The 13,079-nt window shown below is 36.8% G+C and overlaps 1 protein-coding gene across 1 annotated transcript; it reads left to right on the top strand.

The window, feature by feature from the left end:
* The first annotated feature begins 2,027 nt into the window (after window positions 1-2,027).
* Window positions 2,028-11,810, top strand: LOC130045692 (olfactory receptor 5K1). Its single transcript, XM_056138538.1, has 2 exons — window positions 2,028-2,035; window positions 10,841-11,810. Exons 1-2 carry the CDS (start codon window positions 2,028-2,030, stop codon window positions 11,808-11,810), a joined length of 978 nt encoding a protein of 325 aa, XP_055994513.1.
* The last annotated feature ends 1,269 nt before the right edge of the window (window positions 11,811-13,079 follow it).

Below are 13,079 nucleotides of genomic sequence, written 5' to 3' on the forward strand. Positions count from 1 at the left end.
TCCTCCTTTCTATATTCTGGGGTCAATGGTAATCAAGTTAGCTCTCATTTAATGCCATGCTTTCCCTTGTCCAGTTATTCCATCTTATCACAGATAACTGAGATTATCTTGTATTTGTCCTTTTTCTGACTTACTTCATTTAAAATGACATCCTCCAGTTCCATCAGCCACGTTGCAGTGAATTACATGATCTTGTCATTCCTTGAAGCTGCCTAATATTCCATGGTGCACATAAATCACATCATCATAATCCACTCATCATTCATTGAACATATATTTGATTCCATAATCGAGCTATTGTACTCTGGTGCAATAAATAATGGTTGCATATATCTGTTTGAATGTATACTTTTGTGTCCTGGAAGTAGATAGCAAGAGGTGCAATCGCTGGGTTCTATAATAGCTCAATTCTTACTTAACTTAAAACTCTCCCTACTGATTTCAGTATGAGCTTCAGACAACATTCCTACTAGAAGCAGATGAGTGTTCCTTTTTTCACCACCAGCACCAACTATTCCAGTATTTTTGGTCACTTGATCACTTGACATCCCATTAATCATCGGTTTGCTTGAGCAGGTGCCAGTAACGTCTCCATTCGTCCCTGTCATGTGCTAGTGTAGCCCAATGGCGTCTGCTCATTCTGGGAACACAAACAGCCTCAAACCAATCATTCAGGGTCTTGACAGAAAAGTCTGATCATCTCGTAGGTGGACGGCCACGCAATCCTTTGACGTCCCGTGGAATCCAGTCAGTAATGGCTCTAGTCCAGGGGTCATCTCCAAATCTCATTACATGTCCAGCCCATCTGATTTTCCATGCCTTGGCAAACAAGACAGCGTCCCTGATTCTTGACCATTGACGGAGAATGGTCAAGAATCCATCCGGATTCTTTCTCTCATTTGAGTGAAGTGTGATATTCCAAGCTTAGCTCTTTTGATTCCTCTTTGGGAGACCTGAATAGTGTTCTCATCCTATTTTCGTAGGGCCCAGGTCTTGGAGGCATATGTTAATGCAGGAAGAACAGTGGAATTGAAGAGATATGCCTGGAGCCCGAAGTTCTTCATCCTCTTAGCTATTTCTTCGACGCTCTTGAATGCGTTCCAAGCCACTCTCTTCCTCCTACGCAACTCAGGTGCCAGGTCATTCACCATGTTGACTTCTCGACCTAGGTACACATAACTGTTGCATTCTGAGATGTTCATTCCATTGAGAGCGAATGGAACGTCAGGAACGAGGCGTTCTTGTAAAATCTTATCACGCCGAAGGTTGTATGTTCACGGGCTCACTGGATGGCACTGTTTCACCACCTGCGTTCGGTGCTCTTGAGCCACTGTGTGTGGCCTGGATCGGAACGGCTGTTGGCCAAGGGCAGACGGAAGAAAAAACGGGGGCCAGACCGGTCTATATCAATAGTAGTTTATTCCAATCCTCTTCAGTCCTGTCTTTCTCTGCCTCCTTCTCTCCTGGGCCCCAGTCTTGGAAGCTCTCTCCTTCTGGCTCTGACTCTGGATCTCTGGAGCCCGAGCTCTCTCACTTCTGACCCCTTTTCCGAGCTTACGTCTTAGTTTATATAGCAGTCACATAAGGCAGTGACATAAAGGTGGGTTGAATACTGAGGAATCAACAAAGAGAGGTAAAACCACTGCTCCAGGAGATTAACTCAAGGATAAAATCTCATCTACAGAGATTACTTCAGATTACTAGGAGATCCACCCAAGGGTGGGATCCCAACAAGGGTGTGTTCTTCCTTCAGTTAGTAATCTACTTAAATAGTTGTAATAAATCTACTTCGAATATTTCTAGCAATGTCATTCTGTATGAGCACAGTAAGAGATATAAATTTAGTTTGGTTCTTCCTGAGAACATCTCATTATACATTTCGCAGTCCTCAGGTCAGGTTAATCTTCCTAGCTCCAGCAGGGTCCTAGTCTCGTCGTTACTTACTTTTGGATCATGACAGCATTTGTCCATGATCATGCCCTCAACTTATAGTTGAGTATCGTGGCTCTTTGGCCTAGCCCATTTCGATGCCAGGGTAGCTCACTGCTTGCCCTGGGTCCATTCAGTCCCTCGTCGGGACCCTACTTTTGGGGTGCTAGGAACTAAGGGCAACTGAGTCAAGAAATCAGATGCCCAGGAGTAAATATTATTCGGAGTCAATCAACTCCCAAGTTACAAAGCATAATATTAACTGTCTTCCTGTGTCCACACAGAAAGGACATTGCTTACAATACAAGTTCAGTGTTCTTAGATGGATGTGACCTGACAAACCTAAGCTACCTGAGGAAGGACAAAAGAGTGTTATCCTACACTTTCTCATAAACATTGTCTTTGTGAGATTCAGCTGTAGTCCGACCTTTCCACATTCACGGTCAAAGTCGGCCAGCATTTGTACTGCTTGGCTGATGTTTGGTGTTATTATAATGATGTCATCAGCAAAGTGGAGGTGATGTAGTTGCTGACCGTCTACCTTCACTCCCATTCCTTCCCATTCCAGTTGTTGCATGACGTTCTCGAGGGTGGCAGTGAAGAGTTTCGGTGAAATGGTATCACCCTGCTGAACCCCTCTCTTTACATGGATAATCACTTCCTTATAGAATGGTGAGATCCTGGTAGTGAATCCGCAATACAGCTCACAGAGGATACTGATGTATTGAGTTTGAGCACCCTGTTTGGGTAGGGCTTCGATGACTGCTTCCATCTCACCAGAATCAAAGGTCTTTAAATCAATGAACGTTAGACAGAGCAGCATATTGAACTCCCGAGAAACCTCAGTGAGCTTGGTTATAGTGTGGATATGATCAATCATACTGAATCCTTTGTGGAACCCGGTTTGCTCGCATGATTTTCCTTCATCTAGTGTTCTGCCAATCCTATTCAGGATGACTCGAGTGAACAGCTTTAGACAACAGACAACAGGCAGATCGAGAGATAGTTGCCAATGTCGTGGATGTCTCTGTTCTTGTACAGTAGTACAGTCCTGCTGGTTTTCCATCGGGATGGAACCTTGCATTCAGACAGGTAGCATGTGAAGAGCCGAGCCAGTGTATTGATGAGTACCGACAGCAGATTCTTCAGGTGTTCGGGTCTAACCTTGTCGGGGCTGGGTGCTGTTCACTTCTTTACCCACAAAATGGTGTGTCGAATTTTGGAAGGGAGAACATTGGGAACTACATATCCATCCTGTGGAATTTGGTATGTTGGCAGGTAGACGTGGCTATTGAAGAGATCCGAGTAGAAGTCATGAATAATCTTCTCCAATGCCCTTCTGGAAGATGTGATAGATCCATCAGGATGTCGGAGGGCAGTCATCTTGGTCTTGTAGTTGGCAAAGGACAGGCAGGCATTGCGAATGCTTTTCCCAGTTTCTGACATGTCTGCCAGCACTGCTGCTTTTCTCTCGTTGAGGTCTCCCTTTATTGCTTCTCTGCACTGCTTTGCGAGCTCAGAATTTTTGGTATATCATCTTTACTTGAATTTCTCTAACAAAAATGATGCTGAGCCATTTTTCACATGTTTATTGGTTACTCATTTGTCTTTCCCTCTCTTTTTGACTCATTTCACTTAGCATGATATTCTCCATGACTGTCCACTTTTTAGCAGATTTCGTGACTTTATCTTTCCTAACAGCTGCATAGTATTCCATTTTGTAGATGTACCAAAGTTTCTTTAACCAGTCGTCTGTTCTTGGGCACTAGGGTTGTTTTCAGATTCTAGCTATTGTGGACAGTGAACAACTAATTTTTAACAAAGATGCTGAGAACATGAAATGAGTAAAGACAACCTCTTCAAAAACTAGTACTTGGTAACAAAGTATGAGATTAATACCCAAGAATAGCTGAGATCAGCACCAGGAGGATTACTCCATAACTTAGAGGCCAGCCGGGTATCCTAGAGGAAAGGGCAGTTCAGATAGAGAAGGGAGCACCAAATAAAGGATGTTTGGAGGATCCTCCCAGGAGGGGAGATGCATGTCGAAGGTAGACTATGGACTGAACATGTTTGCCACTCAATGCCTCTTTTGCAGACCACAACACCCAAAAGGAGAGAGAGAACACAGGGGATTGCCCTGCCACAGAGACAGGGGGGATGGGGGGATGGGGGTGGGAGGGATATTATCCATGGTGGTGGAAAATGGGCACTGGTGGAGGGATGGGTATCTGATCATTGTATAATTGAAACCAAAGCACAAAAAATTGTAAATCTACAACTTTAAAAAAAAATAAAATAAAATAAAGGGAAAAAAAACTAGTACTTGGAAAATTGGATAAACGTGAATAAAAAATTAAAGCTGGGTCCATACCTCACACCTACACAAAAGTCATCTCAAAATGGATCAAAGACCTTGAGATAAAACTGGAATCTATAAAGTACACTTAGGAAAATATAGGCAGAATTCTCCATGATTTGGACCTAGAAGTAATGCCACTGGCAAAGACAAAAGAATCAAAAACAAGCAAGCAAAACAAAGGCTTAAATTAAAAAACACCTAACTGAATTGGAAAAAATATTTGCACACTACACATATGATAAAGAATTGGTATCAAGGACAGATAAAGTACTCACAAATATCAACATATGCAGATTTTTTAGTGATGCATATCTGTAATTTATGTTACAGTGAAATGTAATTTTTTTAAATAGATAAAATAAATGTGGTTCTCATCCAAAATAATGTCATTGCTTTTAAAGTGACTTTTGATAAGATTTGTTTTGCTTTCTTTCTTTTTTATTTTAATTTTTTTTGGTTTTTTTCTTTACTGTGTCCTTGGGGTATAACCTAGAAATATATAATACTGATATCAATTAGGTTGTAATTAAACTGAAGAAGCATTATTTATGCCCATGAAAGTTAGCAGTCTATATAAAGGCAAATCGTGGGATTTGAGAGGTGTTGAAAGAGTTAAAAGAGCTTAGGAGAGGAGCTGAAGCAACAGTACAGAGGGTAGGATGCTTGCCTTGCACAAGGCCGACCTGAGTCCAATCCCTGGCATCCCATATGGTTCTTCAAGCACCTTCAGGAGTAATTCCTGAGTTACAAAGCCAGGAGTAACCCCTGAGCATCACTGGGTGTGACCAAAACAGCAAAAAAAAAAAAAAGGAGCTTAGGAGAATGGGAGGAAGACAGATGAGTTTGTTTGTAGGAAGTTGAGTAGATATTTCATCTGAACAAGAAAGGAGGGTTAGGATTTGGAGGGAAATGGTGAAAACACTATCCATAAAGTAATATAGAACAAATCAAAAAACAAAAGTGACTCCTTCAGAGAACTCAGGAGAAAAAACTTGACTTTAAGATGGTACAATGTGTATAAGAGAGGACCATCAAAATAAAAGTATTACTAAACAGATTGAACAATATAAATATTTATACTGTAAATGGTGGAAATCCTAAATATGGAAATATTTTGAAGAAAGGAGAAAAGAAGATGCATCTAAGCGCTAGTATATAACAAAAAAGGTTAAAGTTTACTTTAGTGGCTAAGATATAAGATATTATGAATGCCATTTCAAGGGGAAAATATAGGGCTTGTCTATGGATTATAAAAAGAGGTGGAAGGGTAAGAGACAGGACAAAACGTAAGTAATTTTCATTGCATGTAACCACTTCAGTGTGGACCAACGTGCGCCAGGCATGATCTCAGACCACTGTAAGGGCTCACTCCTAAGCAGACAGGAATAACTCCCCAGCACCAATGAGCGTGGGCCATCCCACACCCCCCAAAAAAGTTTTTTAAAACTATTTTACTTCACTAAAATAATTAAGAGGTGGAAAAAATGCTGTTCTATAACCTGTGTTTACAACATATCTTCTCTTTGTGGCCCCAAATTCTAGGTCAGTTGCCACCTCCTCTAAAACGCTTCTGATGAGCTAAGCTGCAAGAGCATTTTTTTCATTTTATATTCAGAATAATGATGTTGATAAATGCTGCAAATTCAAATGATTAGTATCAAAGCAAGTCCTTAAGATTTGTTTGAGAATGGGCATCTCTTTACCCTCCAGGTCTCAACGGATACATTTAACTATTCCAATTTAGTGTGTTTGTAATCTTTAGGAGATTAGGTCTCTTAGGTGATTCTGAATGTATATGTCACATAAATCCCCTTAGAATTACTTCAAATATTTGAATCATTCTCTACCAATGACATAAATATTATCACGGACCTTTTGGTAGACACATTCTCCTGTTCATTAGGAAGGCGTTTTATAGAAACCTTCAGACAACAAATTAGCTCTTATAATTTATTTTCCAAAATCCTGATGAGAAAGTAAGTAAAACATGTTTCTTTTAGAATTATACATATGTAAAAAGATAAATCTTTATTATTTAGGTTTTTATAATTATTTCTCCTATTTTTATGTAATTTAAGGTCTTTATGTTACCCTAAAATCTGCTGTGTAAGAACTAGATATGACTATACTTCATTTGTTTCACTTATGAATTCCAGAAAATATTAATCAAGATAAATAAGAGATACTTTTATAGTAATAACAAAAAACATTAGTGACCCTTCTAAGCTCCTTTGAAAAATTCAGATTAATACAGAATTTAACAGATGGAACAGTTTAATAAAAATATGTTTTACAGGTGTTTGTTGGATATTAGCAATATGCTAATAAATTACCTGAGAAAGGAATTTCAAACTGTTAATTCTTTGATCTGATTTTGGAGATTTCAAGTTTCTCTTCTGATTCTCTATCTATGATGAACATATGAAAGATAGATAATAGACATTTTATGAGCCTTAATTTTTATCTTCTCTATTCTCTTTTCCTCCCTTTTAAGTGGTGTGTGTGTGTGTGTGTGTGTGTTTGTGTATGTGTGTGTGTTTCCCAGAATCAAAGTCAGGTTTTATATATGCAACGTTGAAGTCTACCACTGAGACATAGATCACCAAAATTTTTTTCATTGTTTTGTCTAGGGGCTGCGGGGGCTGAGGATAACACTTTTCAGTGCTCAGGACGTAAACCTGGCTCTTAGTTCAGGCATCACTCCCAGCAGGGTTCATGGCACCATATACAGTGCCAGAGATCAAACCTGGGTCAGTCATGTGCAATACAAGAGTCTTACCCACTATACTATCTCTACATCTCCTATGGAATTTTTTTAAGCTTACAGAAAGTTTAATACATTCAACATCATATAACATTAGAATATTATGAAAATATTAAAAAGAGAAAATTTTGACCCTAAAAAATTACTTCTTTTCTTGAAGCAAGTAAAAAATGCATAATCACAGACCTGAATATATTCTTTAATAATTTGCTCTAGGGGAAAAAGTGTAAGCCAATTGTTACAGTTTTTAATTGCAAATGTCCACATAAGGAGGGAACAGAACCTCCCTCAATACATCCAACGTTGCAGAATCCACTATAGGATTGAAAAAGTATAAAAAACTTTAATTGAATCCCCAATGATTACTGTGGAGCTAACAAGTTAGAAACATGGCAGGCTTAAATGCTTGTCATTCTATTTATTTAATAAAGTACCTTTTTTCTTATCAAAGTAATATTCAGCACAGGGACATAGTTCAGAGGGTAGGAATGCATGTTTTTTAGAAAATCAAGGTTTGATCCCTAGCCATACTAGTCCCTTAAATTCCAGAAGCAAATCCCCAAACACCAAATCAGAAGTAGCCCCAAAGCAATAGCCAAGCATGGGTCAAAAAAAAATAAGGAGGAAAGAATAATACTCATCGTGGAGAATTTGAAATAGAGTAAAAGAAAAAAGAAGAAAAAATTCTATTTCATGTAGAGTTCATTTCCAATTCGGTTTAATCAATGACTGAATAAATAGCATTAAAAAAGAAAAAATTATATTTCACATACTAGTATCAAAATAGCATTGTAATATTTCTGTGCTGTTTTTTCATTTACAATCCATTCTGTTTTTAAAAAATAGGACTATGCTGTGCATAAACTTATAGCTTATTTTTCACATAATTTCTTCTGTTTTGTCGTTACATTATTTAGAGCAAAAGACTATTTTAATTATTTTGCAATATGCCATCAAATGAATTTTGCTTAATCATACTGATCAAGTAACTACCACTTATTTATTTTGAATACCTCACTATTACAAATCGCATTACCATTACATCATTATTTGTACATTTTTGAGTTTTTAATTATTTATTTTTTTAGAGACATTGCTACTCTTACAGGATATAAACAGTTAAGATTTTCCTGAATTTATTGCCAAAAATTGTTTCAATTACTGTAACAATTTATACTTCTCCCAGGAATACAATTTATAGCATGTAAGAGTCCCATTTCACTGCATCTTAGACAATACTTAGTATAATTTTTTCTTTTTTAATTCTTGTTTTGGAAAAATCAAAATAAATACATCCTCATAGTTTTCTGTTTATACTGCTCTGAGAGATAGCTGGAGAGATAGCACAGTGGGTAGGGCATTTGCCTTGCACACGGTCAACCCAGATTTGACTCCTCTGTTCCTCTCGGAGAGCCTGGCAAGCTCCCTGTGGTTTATTCAATATGCCAAAAACAGTAACAACCAGTCTCACAATGGAGACGTTACTGGTGCCCGCTCAAGCAAATCGATGAACAACAGGAGGACAGTGCTACAGTGCCACTGCTCTGATTAGTAGTGAGGTTAAACAATTTTAATTTCTTAAAGAATTATACTTATTACTTTTCTCTTTTGGTCTTTATCTCTTTTCCAGTGGTGATTCGTACATAGCTCTTTAAATAATAAAACACAACAACATCATCTTTATTGCAATAATGTCCCATTTTGCCATTTGATTTGACTCATGATTTTAACCCTTGGGAAATATCCCAAGGCATACAATCGAAGGCAGCTTCGACACACAGTTATGTCATTTAGTGATCTTGTTTAACCCTTGGGATATTTCCAACTTAGTTGAACAGCATTTAAAATTCTTTAAGCACATAAAAATTTCTTTATATGCATTGCATGCATAAGTGGTATTACAAGTGATTGGAAGGATCTCATTGCTGTTTTTTTCTCTTTCCCCTCCTTTCTCATTATTTCACCGCTACGTCTATATGCATCACTTTGTGCAACCCACAGGTTTGTAAGTACCTTGTAAATCATTCTTTTCCCCCAAAGCATCTTTTTTTCAATACCATTGTTTACAAAGTTATTCATGGTTAAGTTTTAGGCATACAGTGGTCCAGCGCCTGTACCATCACCAAGAGTCATTTGTACCAACTATGAGTCCCTCTACCAATTTCCCTCCACCACTCACCCCAGCCTGCCTCCTTGACAGGCACATTTATAAGTTTGGCTTTGTAGTTTGGATCTCATGCATTTAGTGTTGTTGTCTTTGTGGTTCGGATATATACCTATACTACTACTCTATACTACCACTGTCTCCCGGCCCTTGACACCTGCTCCATGCCCCCTACCTCCCATTCCCCATATCCTTGTTGACCTCCTTCATTTCTTTCCTTCTCTATTCTCTTTCCTCTACTCTGGGGCCAGGATGGTCATATTATTTCCCTTCCTCCTTCAATATCTTGAATTCTCTCTCCCAGTTATTGTACATGCCACAAGTAAGTGAGATTATCCTGTATTTGTCCTTCTTCTCCTGACTTATTTCATATAAAATGGTATCATACAATTACCTCCAAGTTGTGCATATTGCATGGCTTTGTCATTTCTTGCAGAAGCAGAGTGTATTTCATTGTGTATTTATATTGTAAATACATATATGTCAAACACAGTAATAAGTCTCACGATGGAGACATTACTGGGCCCGCTCGAGAAAATCGATGAACAACGGGAGGACCGTGACCGTGTTATATATGTCTTTGTGTATTTTACCACACCTTCACAATTCACTCAGTGTATCATTGGACAATTCCATACCTTAGATATTGTTCTCTGTGCTGAGAGAACAATACATCATTATACATAGTGATGTGCATATGCTCTTTTGAATGAATGTTTTGTGTTCAGGGGCAGATACCCAGAAGTAGAATTGCTGGGTCATAAGGCTGCTCATTTCCTACAAAGAATTTTATTTTTAAATGTCATGTAAAAAAGTTATGGTGGTAAATTATATGTAACAAAAATTACCATTTAAAACATACTTAGGCATAGTAGTGTTAAAGTATATTTATATTTTTGTAAAATGATCATCACCATTAATACCAAAATTTTTCATCTTCCTGAAATCAAATTAAGTGCCTATTCAGTAATTAATCCACATTTCCTTCCTTCCACTATCAACTGCCATTCTACTTTGTCTCTATGAAATTGCCTACTTTAATGAAAGGTTTAATATAATCTATGATTTAATGTCAGAATTTCATTTCTTTTTAAAGCCAAATAATGTGCTTCTGTGAAGTTTTCTTTTTATTCACTGATAGATGTTTACTTGTTTTCCTCTTTTGACTATTACTAGTAATGCTGCCATTAGTATGGACAGAACTTCAAAAAAATTTCTTTAACAAGCATTGTTAATTAGCATGTATCATCACTCTTGGGGACCAATGATTCCAACTGCTAAAAAAATTATGAGTGGGTTTTATATAGTCAACTCATATAAAAAATTTTTGTCTGACTAAATATTCCTCTCAGGAAATTAAAAATTATCTTTGTGGATACTACTTGATGTTTTTCTTAAAAGTATAATGGAAAATGTTATTAGGTCACATGTAATAGTTTCAATAGATTGATACCACCTCTCTGTCCCCAGAACTATCCATGCATCAAACACAGGTGATGCATGGAAACATTATGGAAGATGTTTACTGTTCTCAGATCACAGAAAGCAAGTAATGGCATTGGCATTTTATGAACTAATGTTTTTTTCTTCCCACTATTTTTCCCTCAACAGAGAACTTAAGAATGGCTGAAGAAAATAATACCTTTAACACTGTGTTTATTCTTGAGGGATTTACAGATCACCCAGACATGAAACCCCTTCTGTTTGTGGTATTCTTCATTATTTATCTGATCACCATGGTGGGGAATCTTGGCCTCGTGGCAATGATTTGTATGGAACGCCGTCTTCACACGCCAATGTACATCTTTCTGGGCAACCTTGCTATTATAGATTCCTGCTGTTCCTGTGCCATTACTCCAAAAATGTTAGTGAACTTCTTTTCTGAGAACAGAATGGTTTCCCTCTATGAATGCATGGCACAATTTTATTTTCTTTGTACAGTTGAAACTGCAGATTGCTTCCTCCTTGCTGCAATGGCCTATGATCGCTATGTAGCCATATGTAACCCATTGCAGTACCACACCATGATGTCAAAAAAACTCTGTGTTCAGATGACCACAGGGGCCTATATAGCTGGAAACTTACATTCCATGATTCATGTAGGGCTTTTATTTAAGTTAACTTTCTGTGGATCTAATCATATCAACCACTTTTATTGTGATATTCTTCCTTTATACAGACTCTCCTGTGTTAAACCTTTTCTCAATGAATTAGTATTATTTGTATTTTCTGGTTCAATTCAAGTCTTTACCATAGGTAGTGTATTAATATCATATCTCTACATTCTTTTTACCATTTCCAAAATGAAATCCAAGGAGGGAAGGATCAAAGCCTTCTCGACCTGTGCATCCCACTTTTTGTCAGTTTCCTTATTCTATGGATCTCTTTTCTTCATGTATATTAGACCAAATTTGCTTGAAGAAGGAGACAAAGATATACCAGCTGCTATTTTATTTACCATAGTAGTTCCATTACTAAATCCTTTCATTTACAGTCTGAGAAATAAAGAAGTAATAAATGTGTTGAAAAAAATTCTAATGAAAAAAACATCTCAAGAAAGTTTCAAACAAAGGACATCTACTGTGGCTTAAGGTGATTTCTTTGTTGCTGTTGTTTTTAGTTTTTTATCTTAGTGATTTAAATGTAAAAACCTTGAAGAGAAGCTAGAAGGAGAATATGAACAAAACTTAACTACAAAGTTAAACTATCATAAAACAAGCAGAAGTATATAAGGGAGAAAATATATAAGGAAGAAATAAATAGAAGTACTTAAGTCTTTCACAAATAACAAATAATAAAACTAAATTTTGAATTCATTAAAGAAGTAATTATGTTCCCAAGCTCACAGATAGTATCCACAGGTAGCATCAGAGATGAACAGCACTCAAAAGATAAACAATAAATCTAGATATTCCAAACATAAAGGAAAATTCCACTAACCATTTTTCAGCAGTCAATTTTAGTAGCTTGGAACATGATCAATCCAACTAAGCTAAATTAGTATAAGGGTATATGAGGCTTAATCACTTACAACCTTAAATGTTGAATTTGAGACTAGTAATTTGTGAATAAGTTAAAGGGAATACATTGTTGTAGTTTGGAGAAAGGTAGTGAAGAAGTGAAGATTTCAAATAAAAGTATTATTTAAATATCCAAGTTGAAGTTTGTATGAGGGTGAATAATTAAACATGTAAAATCAATATTCAGTAGTATCTGTCTTCTAGAGTTTATTTATACTCATGTGTTTTATTTATAGATATGCCATAAAATTCAAACAAGTAGTTTAATCCATCTCAGGTAGGGTTTAAGAGAATTTGTTGTCAATGAGTAATGCTAACTTTTCAGATCTTTCCTACAGAATGAGGATGTGCTTCACAGTAGGGACACTAATAGATAGATAGATAGATAGATAGATAGATAGATAGATCTGAATAAAAGCATAATTATTGAACTGTGTATAAGGTTTATACAAAATAAAACTTTTTTAACCTAGCAGAACCCAAAATTGTGAATTGTAAGAACGATTGATCTTAATCTAACATATTGAAAGAGTTACTTTCTAGTTATCCATTCAACAAAGACTTACTGAAAACTGATGTGTGGAAGTATGCTATAGGTTCTAGTAGCTAATTGCATTAGTTACTAAAATATCAAATTTCATAATAGGACATTACTATGATTTTTAATGAACAATGTGTTGAATAAGGAAGATTCATATAAAGTTAAAAGACAAACTTCTCCTTCTTCATTTTCCTTTGATGTTATGAGGTGATATCTAAATTCCCAGAAGTTAACTGTCAAATTGAAACTATGATCCAGGCCAGCCAGCCAACCCGACTTCACATTTCTTCTCTAGTGAA

This window comes from Sorex fumeus, unplaced genomic scaffold (genome assembly GCF_029834395.1).
Source record: "Sorex fumeus unplaced genomic scaffold, SorFum_2.1 ptg000129l, whole genome shotgun sequence".
NCBI lineage: Eukaryota > Metazoa > Chordata > Mammalia > Eulipotyphla > Soricidae > Sorex > Sorex fumeus.